This window comes from Lates calcarifer, linkage group LG23 (assembly GCF_001640805.2).
Source record: "Lates calcarifer isolate ASB-BC8 linkage group LG23, TLL_Latcal_v3, whole genome shotgun sequence".
NCBI lineage: Eukaryota > Metazoa > Chordata > Actinopteri > Centropomidae > Lates > Lates calcarifer.
Genome location: NC_066855.1, coordinates 3,949,429 through 3,968,576, shown reverse-complemented (window position 1 = coordinate 3,968,576; position 19,148 = coordinate 3,949,429). Strand labels below are relative to the sequence as shown.

Here is a 19,148-nt window from a genome sequence, read left to right as displayed (position 1 = left end):
CCACCTATGAAAGTATGTGCTCACTGTGTTGCTACAATACAGAGGAGAAATGGGAATGGGAGAGGGTTGCAGTACCACCGCAGTCCGCACTGATGTGTGCAGATAAACTGCAGCACCGATGGGACACACACATACACACAGAGGTGGTTTTATGAGGAGAGGTACGCAGAGTAGACATGACGCTTCTGAGTGTGCACCCATGGCTGTCGGCTGTCCCTAACTTAACTCCGAGCGATGTAATTGGCGATGGTGGATTTGTTTACCATATTTGGCAAGATAGTGACACAGCGCGCCTGGGAATTGGACGAGAGCGGCCGTCATTCACAAAAACTCTGCCTTCTGGAGCTTTACAAACAAAGCGCGTGCTCACGGGAGTTGTAGTCCAAAACAAACCCTTTCTGGGATTCCTCCGGTGGGGATTTACCTCCCTTGCGGCGATTTAAATGCCACACGTGTACCATCACACTGAAAACACTCGCCGTGATGAACTATTTTCGATTAATGCGGCTTTAAGCGTCAAAGTTAACCCCCATCAGACAGTTAAAGACACGCCGATCCGAGACCCTCCGCTTGCAGCATACAAATCCCACCGCCGATGCTCTCTCCTGATTGGCTGCGCCCGCCTGTCAATCACGCAACGTTCCTTCCACTACCGCTCCTACAGTAAATATTTGTGTTTGCTCGACCGGCTGTAATGGTGGACGACTGAGACAGAGGGACGGAATACAACTAGAGTGAAGAAAGAGAGGAGGAAAAACAACAAAACGGTCGAAAGTCTGCTTCAGAGCCAAGCCACCGCGAGTAGGACACGGTGCTTCGTCGAAAATGGATGAACTCAAACATCAAGTCATGATTAACCAGTTCGTCCTGACGGCGGGTTGTGCGGCAGACCAGGCGAAGCAGCTTTTGCAAGCGGCACATTGGCAGTTCGAGGTAAAGGAGAGAGAAAAGAGTGAAAACGTTAAGGCTTCAGCGGCGTTAGCCACACGGCTAATGTTTATGTTTGACCGTTAGTCCGCACTGGAGCTCGCCTGTCTGCCTCGCGCCACTTTATTTTCCTTTTTTAAAATGTAATTCAAAACAAAACAAAGCGTCAGTGTTAGCTAGATGTCCGTTTTATGTTGCCCACCGGAGTCGGTCCCCACTTTATTAAAAACAAGAACTTTTGCTTTATTTAAAGTAGATATGTGTGTGTGTGTGTGTGTTTTTAGCCAGACTAAATCAGTAGGGAACACACAGTCATGCTGTAGGGCGAAGCGTACAGCCAGCATATCCAATTAGACTTTACTCTAGATTAAATACTATAATCCGACACATGACAGCGGTGAACAGGCGAGGCCAGCGAGTGCTATTACGCAATAAAGATGACCGCCGTGTTGTATCGACTAGCCTACAAAACACTAGTTTCATACATTAATGTGTAGTCTGCGGTGAACCTGATATAGATTCAGCTCGTACATTGTCATGTTTATTGGCCGCTGTGTTGTTTGGGTTTTTACTTATATCAACACAGACAGGAGCGAACGAATTGTTTGCCTTCAGCTGTGTTCAATGCTCCTGTCTGTGCACGTATGATAATGGCACAAAAATATAATTAATCCTCTTTGTGTTTTATTGTAGACTGCCCTTAGTGCCTTTTTTCAAGAAACAAATATTCCATACGGCCATCATCATCAAATGGTGAGTGCAAGGAGGGGAGAGGGGGTGATGATAACATACTTTTTTTTTAAACAATCTTCTTTGTCTTATTTATTGAGTGCTATCAAACATATTTTTAAGCTGGTATTTCTTTAAGGCGACTGTGTTGTGTTATGTGGGATGGGGGACCGATAAACAGCCCTTATAGGCTAGAAGGGATGATGTTGTACTAACAATAACAAAGCACATGTCGGCCATGTTGTGAGCTTCCAGAAATAAACACACAGGCAAGGCATGCAGCCGCAGCAGCTACACTGAGAGGGAGAGAGAGGCAGTGGGAATGTTAAATGTAGATATATCAAATCCCTCATTTTTCATTGTTTCTAATGACGTACATAACTGAAGGAAGGGCCCCTCAGTTTCTGGGTAAGAGAGAGAAAAGTCTTTTTCCAGGAAGAGGACAGCTACCTCTCACAAGTAGACCCTTGTGCTGCTGCTGTTGCCTTGGGTAATTCGGCTGTTTCCCCCAGATTGGGTTGTTGCTTCCCCCGACACGACACGTGCTGGAGACTTTTTTTTAAGGAGCAGTCAAATCAGAGAGGAGTAAACTGGAAGGCGTTAGGGCTGTAGGAGACTCTCCACACACACACACACACACACACACACACACACACACACACACACGGGTTGGACATTATGAAACACTAGCAGCATTTGAGCTTTTAGCAGCAGCCCACTTTTGGCAGGCACACGCGCCTTTGTTTGCAGCTGCATGCATGGCAGCATCCAACAACAGCTGCCCTCTGGAAGAGCCTGACATGGACGTGATGTGAGGGAATTTTTGGATGAAAATTGACGATAATTTATTTTAGCTCTCGCTCTCTGTTTGTGTTTGTTTGGTTCACTGTTTGTGCTGCAAAGGCAGTCACCAAAACTGCTAAACATTTAAGCTTTGCATTTCTATAGGAAAGGGAGAGAGACAGAGGGGGGGTGGAAGGAGGATCTGATTTTTATTGCTTTGTGTGTGTGTGTGTGTGTGTGTGTGTGAGTTAGTGCAATATTGCCAGTCAGCATAGAGATGGCTCACAGTGAGATGAATCACTTTTATCCCAGCTTTATTATAAGAAAGCAAGCCAGACCTCCTTTATCATCATCATTAAATAAGAGCATCTCAGTCCTCTATTTAGCTCATGAAATGTGTCACTTTAATTTAGAGAGTAAACAGTCTGCCAAATAGGGCTGAGCTTGATCACTGCAGACGCTGGGTAATGAAAGTCAGAACGCAAAGCACCTACGTGTGTGTGTTTGTGGCATTATTGCTATAGACATGTTCTTGCATAATCACAAGTTGATGTTCCCCTTTTCTCTCTCTCTCTCTCTCTCTCTGGCGTGTGCATGCATCTTTTGTTTTTGCTTGCGTACTATACGTGCGTTTGTATTTTGTGCATGCACAGAGCGGGTGCTTGTGTGTGAGTCACAACAGTACTACAGTAGGGCAGCGTGTCCAACCTTCCTGCGGCTTATCAGGCCACAGTGTTCGCTGGTATACAAATCTAATCCACTTTGCTCTCGCTCTCACTCTTAACTCCCTTTCTCTCTCTCTCTCTTTTCAGTTTAGAGTAAACATGAACAACATTAAGTTACATGTCTGTTATAGTGTGTCAGTGTTTTGCCTCACAACACAAACTGAAGTCATATCCTTGAGATTGCTATTTTGGCTAGAGGCCTCACCCTCAGCCCTGCTGGCCCCAACAGATAGCCTGTAGACATGCAGTTGTTGGCAGCGTGGCGGGTTAGGACGTCATGTAGGTCAGTTAGTTTGTGGATGCAGTTCAGCGAGCTGGTTTATGCTATTGTGTTTGAGGCACGAACACAATGTATGAGCCTGAATGTGGGGTACCAAATCACTTTTCCCATCTAAATTTGGCATCATGGGAGAGAAACCGTCTTGGATACAAAAGCACTATTGTTTAATAAATACATTTTATGTCTAAACAAAGCTTGTCTGGCGAGGATTTGTAGCATTCAACTTGTAAGCTGTGTTGAGTCTGATTGTGTTTATGTGTGCTGTTGCTAATACATCATTTGTGCATTGTGTGTCAGAGGTTTATACCCTGTATCAAGTATCAAATAGTGAGGTTAGTTGGTCCACTCACCAGCACAGTCTTGTATAATACTGTGAATGCTGGAGGATTTAGCTAAAGCTCTTATTATTATTTCCTTTTACCAACAATCCCTGACCTAGGGGAGTGCCTTTGCTTTGGCGCATGATGTAAAAGAGCTCCAATCTCTGCACAGGCACGCATTTGTTTATTTTTGCTTCTGTGTGTTTATGTACAGTATACAGTATGTGTTTCACTGAGAGCCATACAGTCGCATGCAGATGTAGCCTTGAAAAGATTGTCTGTGTATCTGTGTTTTTGGATTAAGTCATCAAAGCTTACATCTATGTTCCATGATGGGCACCCGGGCCCTAAGCTCAGTCCAACCTCTGCTTTGTGTTTTGTGCAACCCCTCCCCGTCTACTCCCAGTTTTCTCCTCCACACACACCCTGCCCACACAAACACTGCAACCGCACCACATTCCTACAGGATGCAACGCTCGCACCGACCCAAAATGGACCCTTTCACAGCAGAACGGGGCCGGTATAACCAAAAACACAGCACCCCGGCCTTTTCTTGACTTAATACACTCCCTCCCTCCCTCTCTACCTCTGTCTCCCTCTCTCTTTCTCCATTTACAGACACAAAACATAAGGCTCTAGAATTCAATTCGTCCTACATGTTTCCTGTTAGAAAATTTTATACCCGTCCTCTTGTTCAAGCCTCGGTCTTAAAGCAGCAACATGTCGGCATGTTCGCTCACACTTGGAGTTCACAATGCATCTGTTTGATGCTCGGATTCTATCCCTGCCTTTATTTGTTTTCATACATATTCTAGGGATGTTCCAAGTTCATTTTAAGGCGTTGCCTATGTAAAGTCTGAGCTATTTCTGATACCTTGTTTACAATATCTCTTTACGCAGTTGGAATGCCAGCTGTCAGAAATCCACCTCTGCATATTCATTGTCACCTCACTGCAGATTAATAATAGAAAGAAAATCATTGGTTATATTTAGGCCAAACTACCTAAAATGGAAAGATTTCATTAGGACTAGATAGTTTCCTGTGAGCATGTGCAACTTTGGCAAATAGTTTTTTTCAGTCGTCATGATCTTTGAGTGATCTGTTCTGGACAGTGTAACAGCCTCCTGTCTTCAAGTGTCTCTGTGAATGTGGAAGGAACAAACACTGACGCTTCACTGCATGCTCACACCAATATCAGTGTTTCCATGATTTATATCTCTCCATGTGGGGTGCACACAGCCACAATAAAGTGAATGAATCCTCATGTGACCGCAGAGGAGGAAGTAGCCCAGCTGGATGACTTCTACTGGCGTCTGGGAACATGTGACCAACCCCCCCAAAAAACCCCTCACCATCATGTGACTAAGCTGGGAAATGAACTAACTAAGCCACAAAGCCTGGTTTACATGTGTGTAATTTCTGCCAGAGTTACAGTTTCTAATAAAGAAATTGCAGTGAGGTCGTCATGTGGCAGGCCTGCAGTGAAGTCAGAACTGTGGTGTTGAGAAGTATGTTGTCTTTAGTAGGTCAGGGTAATAAAAATAATCCTTTCATATTCTCCTTTCCCTCTTGAATCATATTTTCTCTCTTACTTTATGTCTGCCTCTTGTTCTTGCTCTGATATGCTCTTGTTTTGAAGTAAAAACAAAGAAACACCCTCCCTCCCATGCAAATCCCATTACGCTGTGAGGAATAATGTCCTGATTGAGTGGATCTGGCCTTTTTCCTTAGCTAAATATAAGTAGTAAGTCATCTTCAACTACATCCATTCAAAGAACTCTTGCTGCTTCCTCCTACTGCTGAGTACAACCCGGCCTGGCCCACATTCTGCAGCCCACAGAATCATGAAGAAACAGCCCCACAATTTGCACGATCACTTCTTTTTTGTTCCTCTGTTAATTGCCAATCATCACTGGCATCACGCACGAGGTGAATGAAACTGTGATTTTTATGAAGGGCAACGTTCAGCTCTGGCTGCTCGGACACAGTGACGTAACAGAGTAGTATTGGGTGCTGCAGGCAAGTGATAAAAGTGGGCGTGAGGTTGTTTAAAAAACAGTTTCCTGGCAATATGAACACCCACCAGGAGAAAGGAGGAGGGTTCAGTGTGTGTCTGTGTGTGTGTTTCTGGTAACTACAAACATTTGGTTTTGGTGTCCGGGCGTGGCTTTTAAAAAAAGGATTTTTATAAATCCAAACTTCTCTCATTCACGTAACATCTCATCTGACTGAGATGGGAAGTGTGTGGTGTGCCCATGCAGAAGAGCAAAGGTATAATTACCTTCATAAATCATGGTGTGACAACATAGGCGACTCACTGCTCCTGTTTCTCCCTGTCTTTATCTCTGTCATCACACTGTGAGAGATGAAGGAAAGCTAACTAAAATACAGAAATGACACTTGGCTAGTTTCTTATATGGCAGTGAGGAATCGATGAAAACAAGTGTGGATCGGTGTTTGGCTTGTGCTGAGGGTGAAGTAGGCTAATGGCAGGGTAATGCCAGGTATTTGAATAGGGGATACAATAACTGAGGTAAAACAGAGCTGCTTTGTGTCTGCCACAATACAGACAAGGTGTTCTCTGTCCTGCCGCAGACTTTACTTACAGGAGTTATTAAGTGCAGAATGAGGTGAAATCCAGTTTATTTTCTCCCAGTGTTTGGGTATTTGAATCTGATTTCATGAGTATGTGTGGTGCAATTACAATACCCTGGGCGTGCACCGCGCACGCAGCAGTGTGTCTCAGATTTCAGAGTTAATCATGTCTAGATCTGTTAATGTTGTTAATGGGTGTGCATGCATCTGTGCCTGAAATCTGTGTGTGGTGTGTGTGTGTGGTGTGTGTGTGTGTGTGTGTGTCTCTGTCTGTCTGTGCCCGTGGTGTCGTACAGCCATGCCAAGCAGTTCGCCACATCTGAAGAGGCTTGGCCTGTGCTCTGCATGTTCCAGCGTGTTGCCCTGCATGTTTCCAGGAGCACGGTTTCCCAGAACCCTAACCACACACACACACACACACACACACACACACACACACACACACAAAGCCCTGCGTGCAGACACACACACACAGACGCACACAGGAACTTTGGCTCAAGGGACTCAGGGAATGGGAATCCATGTGGGATGGCTGTGAGGACCAGATGTGTTTATGAGCGGTGGAGTTAGATTGGGTTTCACACTGATTCCTGGAGTCACTGAGTACGCCCAAAGACACACAAGGGGTTCGGCCTATGGCTCAGGAAACACAGGCAGCGCATGGGAACCTCGTCTGTTGCATAAAGAGAGTTGTCACATTGTGTCTCCATGGCCTGTTTTCTCAGGATAGCTGTAGCTCTGCAGCCAGGCTCACGTCAGCTGACTTGTGAGCGCTGGCCCACTGGTACCTCGTCCTACTATTCCTGTGCTGTCACCTTCTGTAGCCCCGTCCATCTCTTTCCTGGCTCACATTCATGACCCTTGACTCCTCACCAGTCCCCTGTTTGACCCTGTCCACCCCAATGTATGCACAGTGCAGTTCACTTCAAGAACTGAGAAAGCAACGTTTGCCTTTTGAGTTTTGAATCTAGAAATCTCCTGGAACAACCAGCCAACTATTTGTCTATTTTTCCACCCTTGCATTTGTTGTCATCTGTGCAAATGCTTTGCCTTTTGTGGCAGCAATACTGAGAGATCTTGATTTGAGATTTCAAATAAAATCTCTGTCAGATAATGTCCGATGCTTCAGAATGAAACTGGAAACTGACACAGATTAGAAAACCTAAGGTATGTGTTGCATGTGAGGGGAAAGACAAACTGAATGCATAGCCTTAAGAAAGATATCTTTTGGCAAGCTGAACCGTCGCTAATCATGTTTTGTTCTCCCTCACGATGACCTTTGGCCCAGTAGTTTCTGTTGCCAGCCTGTTACCAGTCGACAAGCCAAACCCCTTTTTCTAGATACGAGTGGGCCACTGAACACCTATTGTTAGCCTGTTAGCCATTGTTGTGAGCTGTGCAGTGTGTGCATTTGGTTAAACAGACCACATGCTCCACTCAGCCCCAGTTCTCCTATCTTCTGCATCTGTAGCTGCTTTCTTTTTCTGTTTCTGTTCTTTTTGGGTCATAGCTTCTGTCTTCTTTGTTTTTCTTCTCTTCATGTACAGTGTCAGACTACACATGAAAACAGAGCACAGCCTGGCTAATGATAAACAGAGGCCCTCGTGAGCTCTGATCTGGCCATGGCCCTGTGTGTGTGTGTGTGTGTGTATACAATATTAACTGACACACAGACATACACACACTCTGGCTCGGCTGCTATGAGGTGAGGTTGGAGGAGCGAGTGGTCAGAGAGGGGGAGTGATGGTCACTTGAAACGCTCAGCAGCACCTGTCAGCCTTCTTCATTTTGTTTGGGAAAGAAACATGTTGTTCTGACATCCAGCCACTCCCAGAAAAAAAAACCTGACCGTCACCTCCATGTTGGTGAGCTGTGTGACAGGATAATAAAACACAGACACTGAGAGTTGCTTGTCTGGTTTTCAGTATGTTGTGATGATGCAGTGACACTAACTGGCGCCAAACTTCTAATACACGTGTAAAGGAATGGCAGATTTCCAGCCGTAGATTGGAGAGGATGTTGGCAAACAGATGTATGGAAGTCCTGTTTAGTTTTTTTCCCCCTCCTAGTTACAATCAGTGCCTGAAGTTCAATGTCTCTGAGTATCTCTAAAGTATGTAGTATTTGCAGCGTAAATAAATAATTTTACTACACAGCAACAGCTTTATTTATAGACCATTTCCATATACAAAGTAGTGATACAAACTAATGCAAAGCAGGCATAAGCTTGTTTACTACTGTGTTGTTTTTTAAATAAGTCTTGAATTCAATCTCCACTTGCAATACAAACATACAAATTTTCAAGTTGGCCTTCTCACGCACACACAGAACTATTATCAATATCCAAGTATTGTTATTAATTACTCATAATCTCTGTTATGGTTTGCATAGTTGGCATGCTACACTTGATAGTACGTCATGGTTGCGTTGGGATCCAACTGCAGAGATGCAGTCCCCAAACCATAAGTGTACTCTGAAATATTTAACAGGCAGGCAGAATCACGTACAGTTAATGCAGCAATGGTTCCTCATGCTGCCTCCCTTCTCTCTGTTAGTCTGTTATTCTTTTTCCCTCTGCTACTCTTTCCATTTTGTTTCAGCTCCTGTTTTACTGAAAGCTCCCCTCTTGTCCCCCTGTGTCAGGCTTTCTGTTGATTTCACCTACTTCTATCACTGTTTGCCTCCTTCATTCCTAATTTTAAATTGCTCCACTCCTTCATTTAGCCTTTATTTTCACAGTTCTCTCACGGCATCAGTCAGAATCAGCCCTATAATTACATTAATGACTATAAAGCAACAGAGTTTAGACTGCAGCCATGTTTACAGTATGTCTTTTGTAAATCAGAAGGATTCTTTTGTTGCATCTGTTTGCAGGTCACTTACTGTTACACTGCCAAACAATAAGTGTCATTAATTGGATGTCACATGGACTCACAAGTAGCATGTTTACTGGATACATCGAAACATCCAATTCCAGTTCCCGTAACCTTAGCTAAACACAGCGGACCTGTCTCTGCCCTTTGCCAGTAATTTGATATGTGGTTTTGTGGAGACATATATCATATTCCGGCCAAGTTTGACATCAGTTTATCTTGTAAATCTTGTTACCTCAGAGCTATCAGGGGGTTAGTATTCAGCTCATGAAACCTTTCTTTTTTGGGGGTTCGTGTCAGCTGTTCAGTACTGGACGGAGCCTTGCGTTGTCGGTGTTACCAGGTTTGAATGGCATTGTTCTCACATGCCCAAACAAAAACCACAAAAGAAAAGAGTGAGAATGCATTCAGACTGCTTCCAACTTTCTTGACATGAATGCACACAAGACTAGTTCAGACCTGATACTGATGGAACCAACCATCCTCCCACACATCCTGCACTCAGCACCAGTTAGTAGAGGTACAGTCTACAGTTTATGTCTCGTCTTTCGTACCTTGTAGACTCTTTTTTTTTCCCTCTATTATTTGTCTCAAAAAGTATGATTACGCTTTCCTTTTTCACCATTGCACAGCTGTACACCTCTGAGCTGCCTTTTAATAGCCCTTACAGTGTTCAGCAGTTTCAGTGGAACAGTTGGATTAAGGTTAAATGCCTTTTTGACTTTGCCCAGCGTTATGAGGTCATTTCCAATAACGCGGCTGGAAGACGAGCGGTGAGACCCATCAGCGTGGAATAAGAGGCTCCTGGAGTTGAGGCTTGTCGAGTTGTGATGTGGCCTGTCGTTGTGTAGCCAAACCAAGGGGAGAAATACTGTCACAGATGTCCAACAACAATGTGGAGATGTGATTCCAGGAATATTGCACATTTGTCTGTAATAATTTGACCTAGATGGCACATGTTTAAAAAAGAAAAAAAGAAAGAAATTATTTAATGTGTTTTATCTCTAACAATGTTGAAATGTTGGTAGCTTGCAGTAAAAGGTCTGGAAACATGTGGAAGACCTTATTAAAGTATATGTAACTAATCCTTTTAGGCTGAGCTCTAGGCTATAAAACATTAGACGTTGCCGTGAGGTTTACAAAATGACCAAATAAACATTTTGAAGTGTGCACGCCTGGTGGCTCTGCTAACAACAGCCAAGCCACCAAGCCAGTCTTGTTTTTGCAGTTGTAGAGCTTGTTTTATTTTGCAAGCTGATAGACTTGCTGGAGTGAGGAAACATTTCCTGACAGTCTCCCCCTGACCAGTCATTGTCGGCATGAGTTATTCTGAATGGCACCCAAAATCAACAAATCAAATTCATGAATCTTCAAAAGTTAAGGAACTGGGTTAAAACATTGTCGAAAACTGGTTTTCAGGCCTGATGCACACACAGGTTTGTTTGATTTTACTGTGTAATGTGCTTAAGACTCATCACCAAACACTTTCCACTGAACTGCAAGTTAAATGCTATAATCCAAACAGAAGATGCAGTTCTGGTAAGAGCGTGGGCCCGAGGATGAAGACGTCAGGCCGCATGTTTCACCGTCATTGTCGTGTCTCACAGATCTCTCGGCACAGTTTGCTGCAAGCGCCGACATGGAATGTGTGAACTGTACGCGACGAGCCGCAGACCGGAGAGGGAGAGGAAGATGGGTAGAGGGAAGTGAGAGAAAGATGGAGAAGGGAGAGAAAACAGACAAGGTTCATAATAATCTTCACAGCAGAAGGAATGACTGAGGAGAGAAAGCTGGGGTAAAAGCCACATTAAAAGTAGATTTTTTGTGTGTGACATAAACGGCTTCAGCAAAGAGACCAGATGAGTTCACTTAAATCACAGTTCACGATTCAAAAGTGTCGTTATTTGTTATGAAATTAAAATTTTAACAGTAGTTATCAAACCAGTTTAAGTCCCTTTGTTCGTAGCAGCAGTAATTTGCTTGTTATTACTTGGATGTGACATTTTTGGTCAATAAGGAGGTCTGTTTAGATGTTTCAGCTAAATCAATGGAAACAAGCAGATCACATTTCATTTACTCCTAAATTTTGCTTAAAATTCTTGTGACAGCTGGATGGAAACATCCAGAAAGTCTGAAATGAGATTAATAAGAGAGTGTGTGTGTCTGTGTGTGCGGTAAATGTTACATGGAGGAGGTCAGTCTGGGTCACTAGATGTACCTGGACCCTTTGCACAAGTATTCACGAGGATAGAAAGCTTCTCTTCTCCGCCCGGCACGTACACACTCTTGATATTTCAGAGGAATGTGGTCGGTTAGACTGGAAATAACTCCAGCTCATCTGTGTTTGTGGACAAACACACACACACACCACACACACACACACACACACAATATGTACACAAATGGAGGAGTGTTTAAGGTTTGTGGAGCCTCACCGCTGGCTCGGACCAGGCATGTTTAGAGTGGTCGCTGCCAGTCAGCCGTGCGTTCCTCGCGCTGGGCTCAGCAAACAGACTTGAAGAGAGGGCGGACGGTGCCGGGCCGCCGTGGCCGCAGAGCCAGGCCTGCCTTAGCCCCGGCCCGTCAACAAGAGATCTGTGCTGCTTCCTCATAACAACCGTCCCCATGGCAACATCTCTCCGTTGGCTCTGTTTTGAACACAAACTGCCTCTCACTGTCTGTTATTTCCCCTGTCTCTCCATCTGTAGAGCTTGAACAAATGGCTGCTGTAACACACTTTTGTGTTGTATGTGCTGCTACATGCACGTACACACACACTGTGTCGGATTGAAGGTTTCTCACCTTGATACAACAAGTGTCTGTTAACATCTGCTTGTGTTTCTAAACACAATTAACAGGGCGATTGTGTTTGTGCTGTTCTGACTGGGAATTTATTTTCTTTTATCTCTTTTAATTTTTGAGGACTTTTTACATTTTCTGCAGCCTCGTTAAGCAACAAAGCCCACAGACAACCATTTGTTTGGGTTTATGGAGCTAACTCTTCTCAGATGACCTCTTTTTAGCAGAAGAGACCAGAGTAAGACAAGTTTCAGTGTCACTGTAACCTTAACTTGAAGGCAAATTTACCTCAGCAGACCTTTCACTTTGTCCCTGAAGATTACTGAGCTGACACACGCTCACAAAGAAAACAGTTCGATACATCTGATTTGCTTTGTTTCTTGCCCAGTTTCTATATATTTATTGTGTATATATCTGTTACAACATTATATGTATTTCTTTATCCTTTAAATAGAGTAGTTCAGTGGAAAAATGTCAAGTAAAATGGACGCTTAATAACCAAAGAAAGAAAAGAAATGCTTCAAGGCCAAATCTTTTTTTCTCTAAGCAACTATTAATGATTAATATGTCTAAGTCTTTGTGAATTTTTCATATTCACAAAATCTATTTCTGTTTTTATATCAAGTAAAAAGGACTACAGAAAAGAATGAAACTTTCTAAATCAATTAGGTCAAACAGAAAAGTGTCTTTAGACAACGATCCAGTATTTTTCTGTATGAATACAGAAACATAACTCCAAGTGAAACTCACAGTCCTCTCTCCATATTACTTTTTATGTACGTGTGAGGCAACTGCAAACTCTCTGTACACATCCTCACATCAGTGTGTGTGTGTGTATGTGCACAAAGTTACCGATTTCCTCAAATGAATTATTAACCCTTGTGTTGTGACTGCGTACAGCTCACATGCCCCTCTCAGTTGGATCTGAGCCTCGGCCGCTCTCACAGTGTTTTTCTGTCTTTTCCTCGGCGCAGTGAGAGTTAATACAGTTAATACACACAAAGGGAAGATGCACAGTAACCTGCTTCCTCAGTGGTGCTGCACCAGAGCAGTGTTTTAATCTGTGTGCAGGAAATCCTGTGGAGTTTTTACCTCAGGAGTTGTTTTCTCTGTTCGTACAGACAGGTCACGTGTAGGCTCAAAACATGACACTTAAATTGTGTTGTATAAGCATGTAGAGTAGAGATACATGTAACAGCAGACATAATGGATTTGTTTAGCAGTGGAGGATGTGTTGTTTCTTTGTATGTGGGGCTCCAGTGATGCTGACAGTTCGGGGCTCTGCTGAAGCTTTAATCAGCGATCAAAGTATCAGATAAGCACCCTGACGGCCCTGGCAGAGAGGACAGCTGCTGTGTCTTTTGGACTAAGATCCTCTCCCCCCTCCGGTGGGTCGATACGGTCTGCGTCTCCGACTCCATCCAAGGATCCCTGCACACCCAGACTAGACACACACGAGCAGACACGTAGAGGTGTGTGGTGTTATTTTCTCGGTGGAGGAGGAGTGCGAGGTGGGCATTTGCGAGACACGCACATGGTGTTTGAAGGTTTTGTCGTCAGCCTCCCTCTCTCATCTCGCTCTGCTGTTAAATGTGAGGCAAAAGGCAAAAAAAAAACCTGTCCAAGTGAAATGTAAGGTCTTTTAGCTGACTGCAGGTGTATATTTATACCTGCTCATCTGTGTATGTGTTTATGGATGAGTAAGTCAGATGCAAAGGTCTCAGCGGACAATCTGAAAAGTCACACATCAGCATTTTTGGCTCGTTTTCCATTCCTTGGCACTTACACAAGGAGGCAGGAGGCATTGTATATTGTATCCTACCTGAGCAGCACTCGAACAGACTCTAACTGATCACGGGGATTGAGAAAGTCCAACCGGTGCCCTCCACCGCTGCCCGCCAAGAACAGGAAGGATCACAGAGGTCACTTCGGCATTCCAGGGTGTCTCTTTACCGCAGGAAACGGCCTCAGAGACATGAGCCAGCGTTTCCTGTCGGCGTGCGCAGTGGACACGCTCACCTTTCATAACAGCTCTGCCACTCTGAGAACCCCCTGGCTCGGCCCTGCGCCGCCTCAGACCCCGTGCGTTCTCGGGACCAAGCTGCAAGCCGCAGCACTTTTAGGGGGCAAGGTAGTCCAATTACACCACCTCCCCACTCGCCCCAGGGGAGGGATGGTGTTCCTGTCACTCTGTTGTGTTTTTTTTTTTTTCTGTTTTCCTGAAGGCTGCACGTGTGCTGAGGCCGCATGCCACAATCTGAGCATCCTGGGTGAGACGGAGTCAAGGGCAGATTAGATACCACAGGTCAGCTCGAGATCTGGCTGTCAGCAGGAGGGAATGTTGTTTTCCAGCTGTTTTTTTTTCTCCACTTTGCAGCGTGTTAACATTTTTTGTCCAGTGTTGATGTGTGAGTGCAGCTGCTGTTCCCAGTAGTTGATTCATGGAGCCTATGACTCCTATTCCAGAAACACCCCCCCCCCAAAAAAACCCCACATTGTTGCCATGTTAAGAAATCAAAACTTTGACCACACTTACAAGAAAATGTAAAGGCACAATACATCTGTCATATTCTGTCCTCTCAGTTTTTCTTTAATCACTACTGAATTTGATCTTATATAATTCAGGGAGTTGCCAAGCTGTTTTCTTCCACTGCTGACGTCTGGTGATTTAGGATTATTTTACCTTGTAGGTGCCTGCCCTGTCAGCCTCTGAGCCCAGGCTCTTTATTTTTAGATGGCAACCCTCCTGGCTAAATGTAGCTCTACCTCTGCTTTCCCTGTGGAATACAGTAGGTTGTTGTTTTCCTGGTTACAAACAGACGGGGGACGTAGAGGAGGAAACAGGGCACGGAGCAGTGGGTGAGAAGCTGATGATGATGATGATGATGAAGGCGCACAACCAAACATGTTGTTCACATGGCATGTTAGCTGCAAGGTGGTACGTCCAGTGTTGTTTTTGGCACATGTGTGTGTTGTGTGTGTGTGTGTGTGTGTGGCACTAAAGGAACTCCTGGCAGCAGGAGTTCCTTTAGTGCCAGGTCAAAGCAGGTCAGAGCACAGGGGAGTGTAACAAGGTCGAGGAGATTTGGTGTGTGTCCACGAAGCGAAATAAGTTGTTATTCTCAGTCTGACCAAGTGTATCTAGTCTGCTAAATCAGATTATATGTGAAACAGGAAGTCGATGTAAACAAAGGAATTTAAATGTCATCATCAGGACCCTCTGGGGAAACAAAGAGTGCCTGGGCTTCCCCTAAATTCCCTGTCAGTTATACAAAACAGTCTGCCGCCTTTAAAAGTATATCCGCATTTTAAACACAGTCAAAGGCTGCTTTTTCTCAGGGCTATTTTCTGGAATAATGGCATTTGTTGGTGGGTGTTCATTATACTTGGAGATAGCACACATTTTGGGAGTTGGATGAACATAAACTGGACTGAATAACACTGGGTTTTGGTGTCATTCAGCTGTTACCAAAAAGTACAAACATCAGTGTAGGCTCTCTTACAGTGACAGTAAATAATCAGAGTGGAAGAAATCTGCTCTACATGAGGAACAGATACTGGTTTGCCCATTTATTGTCAGTTCAATTCAGTAAAAAACAGAATGTGGTGCAGTCACAAGACAAGACAAATTTTACTTTATCAGCCTACATGTAAATATATATATATAATCCCCAGCTGAAAGCAGCAAGGTCACTACGTGTTGTCTGTCTTTTTTTTCCTCTATACACTCTTCTGGTGGTTTTTGTCTTAGTTAACTGATTATTGCTTTCATCTATGATGTTATGAAATGGTCAAAACAAAAGAGCCAAAAGCCCAAGGTGATGTTTTTATGTTACTTGTTTTGTCCAGACAACACAGATTATTTAGTTGACAAAGATAAAAACAGAGAACCAGAAGATTTTCACACTGGAGAAACTGGAGCCAGAGACTATTTGTCATTTACTCTTTAAAAATGTCCTAAATTATTGTTATTATTGGATAGTCTGCAGATAATTTTCTCAGTTAATCATACAGTCTATAAAATGTTAATGAAAAATAATACTAGTCAGATTTTCTCTGAGCCTAAGGTGATGTCCAAAAAACAAAAAGTATCTCATCATAACATTTAACAAATTGGATCCAGGAAATGTTTTTGTTTGATAAATGACTTGATTTATTGATTATAAAAAGTTGGGTGTGTATTAATCGCTCTTTCCTTGCTCATTCCCAGATGTGCACCCCAGCCAACACACCAGCGACGCCCCCCAACTTCCCGGACGCGTTGACCATGTTCTCGCGGCTGAAGGCGTCCGAGAGCTTCAACAGCGGCAGCGGCGGCAGCCCCATGGCCGCCTCCATGGCCACCTCACCCCCGCCCCCTCAGGTCGGCGGCTGGGGTGTCTCACCAAATGTACCTAACGTGCCGCAGCCTCCACAGGGACTCTGGACTCAGGGGCAGCCCCCCACGCAGCCCTGCCCCGCCTGGCCCACGGGCGTAAACCCACACGCAGGCGCAGAGCAGAAGGCTAGTGTAGCGATGGAGGCGGAGAGATGAAGGGGCCGCACGGGACTGAAAAAAAACCCCAGCCCTTCCATCCCGGGGAGGGAAGGGAAAGCAAGGGGAGAAGGGGAAATGAAAGCGGGGAGGGTGGGAGTTTGATTATGGGTTATAAACATGGGTTTTGGTCTTTTTTCCCAAAAGACGGATGGATACGGAAAGAGACGGAAACTACGCAAAACCAAGAAAAACTCAACGTGGACAATTTAAGAAGAGGAGAAAACCAATGCAAATGTCAATACAAAAATAGAAAAAAAAAAAAGATACGCACACACATAGTAATAAGAGAGCAACTGAAATCTTTGTTAGTTTTTTCCTAAGTAAATGCATAGATAAGAGAAATATTATTGAACTAAAAAAACAGAAATTTAAAAAAAATTGTCACGCCCAAGGATTCTATGTGATGTTCAAGGACATTCAAGGCAGCAAACTTAATTTTCAGTTTTTTTTTTTGTTTGTTTGTTTTTGTTTTTTTTTCATCTTTTCAGCCAGTGTTTTTTGTCACTGGTGTTCTGTGTTTCTGCAACTGTCTGTGCTGCATGAGGAGAGAGGAACTTGCGATGCAGTGTTTTAGATTGACTCAAAAATCATCACGCACTTGAGTGTGAGTGTGTACGCATGTGAGCAGGTGGTCAAGTTTGTAATCAAAAATGTATACACACGCACATATATATATATATTCTCACACACACACACACACACACACACATACAAACACACACTAGCATCTAGAGGAAACACCTCCATACTGTCATCCCCATCGTCAAAGGTGGGACTTTTCTTACCTCACCTTGTGGTCACCTGACTTCTTTCAGCCAATCAGGGATTCTTCTTAAACCAACCATTGCCGCCGCCGACGCAGGACATGTTTTTAAAGGTTTTTTCTTAAAGGCAGCAGCCACTCTGGTTTATGCTAACTGATGCTCGCTGCAATGGCTTTTTTCCTGACACAGTTTTAAACCTGGACTCAAGACTACAGCTGTCCACTGTAAACTTTTTTCTCTGGAGATTTGGGTTATTACATGAAAAAAAAGAGAGAAATCATGGTTTAATGTAATATCGTTTGTAATGCTAATTGTTCTGTTTTTGTCGCGAGGTTAAGGGAGGTGGCTTTGAACTTGGGTAGGACTTCAGGTTGATTTTTTTTTTTTCTTTTTTTTTCCGGAAAGAGTGAATCAGATGCAGCTAAAACGGCTACAGATTTGAAAAAACAAAAAAACAAAAAAACACAAAAACACGACTACTCCATCTTTGTAAACAGAATTGCCACTTTGCATGATGTGTTCATAACGTGTAACATCTTTTGTAGCAAACATACATGAGGTCAAGACATGTTTATGGGGAGTGGGGTGGAGTTAAACACAAGGGTGGGGTGGTGGATGTTATTCCCAAAGCTAAAAGAAAATGCAATAGCATCTTGTCAGATATGAGAAACAAAAGAGAAGAAAATGGGTGCGGGGCAGCCTGGGAAGAGTACCACAGGCTATTTGGGGACACTACAGACTACTTTCAGATATACAGTATATATATACTCTCAGATACTGTACTACAGAGGGGTTTTTACAACATTTAGGTCTCTAGTTTCGACCAGTCCCTGGTCTATTGATACTGCTGAGGGACAGTTCAGGGATGACCCTGATATACGGCAATATTTTAAATGCAGGGTCTGCCCCCCTTTTTTTAGTTCGTCCCGTTTGGATTATTTTTACATTCGATACAAGAAGAGAGAGTAAGAAGAGATATTTTGAATAGCTGAGGGTCTTTTTTTAAAAAGATGATTAGGAAAAAAAATTATGAATATAATAATGAATAAATAACCAACTTCCTTTTTATTATTTAGACTAAACTAATGTTTAAGTTCATCCTTTTTCCATGCTTCATACTTTATTTGGTTAAATCAGAGCGTTTCCGGGTGGGCCTGTTCCTAAATGGTTTCTCATGTATGTTCCCCCCCTTGTATGACTGTATGAGACCATTCCCACAATATTTGTGGACTACCTGATAATTAACTTATCATTTTTGTGAACCTAAATAAATATTGTATGTCAACCTAATTGGCATGGTTTACTGGAGTGTGTGAACAGACTGAGGTTTTTCATAGGAAGGGGCCCACATAAGTTGTCATATAGCTCTGTGTGTGTGTGTGTGTGTGTGTGTGTGTGTTTGAACTAGACTCCAGAGCACTGTGTTAAATAATGGCACCAGGAAGATGGATGCATCATAATCTCACGCTTGGCTACCTCTCAGCCAGGCGGATTTAATACAGGCACCCAGCCAGACTACAAACTCATGTTCAACAAACCTCTCCCGTCTTTTTCTGCTTCTCCGTCCGTCCGTCTGTCTGTCTGTCCGTCTGTCTGTGTGTCTGATGCTCCACAGCGAAAGATGCAAGGGCCCGGAGATGAAAGCCAAAATGGAGGAGACGAGGAGGAGAAAAGCTTTTGAAAGAGGGAGTTCAGCTCTGCGGCCACCGCTATCTTCGCTTCTCTGAATCCGCGGCTCTTTGGATGTAAACACAAACAAACACCAGCTGCCTGCGTGCACGCAATCGGCATAGATAAACACACACATGCCAGTGG

General features: G+C 43.8%; 1 protein-coding gene across 1 annotated transcript; it reads left to right on the top strand.

Annotated features, from left to right (window-relative positions):
• The first annotated feature begins 654 nt into the window (after positions 1–654).
• Positions 655–18,623, top strand: ubald1a (UBA-like domain containing 1a). The gene is made up of 3 exons (XM_018687788.2): positions 655–933; positions 1,621–1,680; positions 16,243–18,623. The coding sequence occupies exons 1-3, from the start codon at positions 826–828 to the stop codon at positions 16,564–16,566; spliced, it is 492 nt and encodes a 163-aa protein (XP_018543304.1). The 5' UTR covers positions 655–825; the 3' UTR covers positions 16,567–18,623.
• Positions 18,624–19,148: the final 525 nt, after the last annotated feature.

Excerpts from the sequence above, each read along its gene's own strand:
- ubald1a (XM_018687788.2), top strand. The coding sequence starts at position 826 with ATGGATGAACTCAAACATCAAGTCATGATTAACCAGTTCGTCCTGACG. Across the intron at positions 934-1,620 it reads CGGCACATTGGCAGTTCGAG|ACTGCCCTTAGTGCCTTTTT; the intron begins GTAAAGGAGAGA and ends GTTTTATTGTAG. Across the intron at positions 1,681-16,242 it reads ACGGCCATCATCATCAAATG|ATGTGCACCCCAGCCAACAC; the intron begins GTGAGTGCAAGG and ends GCTCATTCCCAG.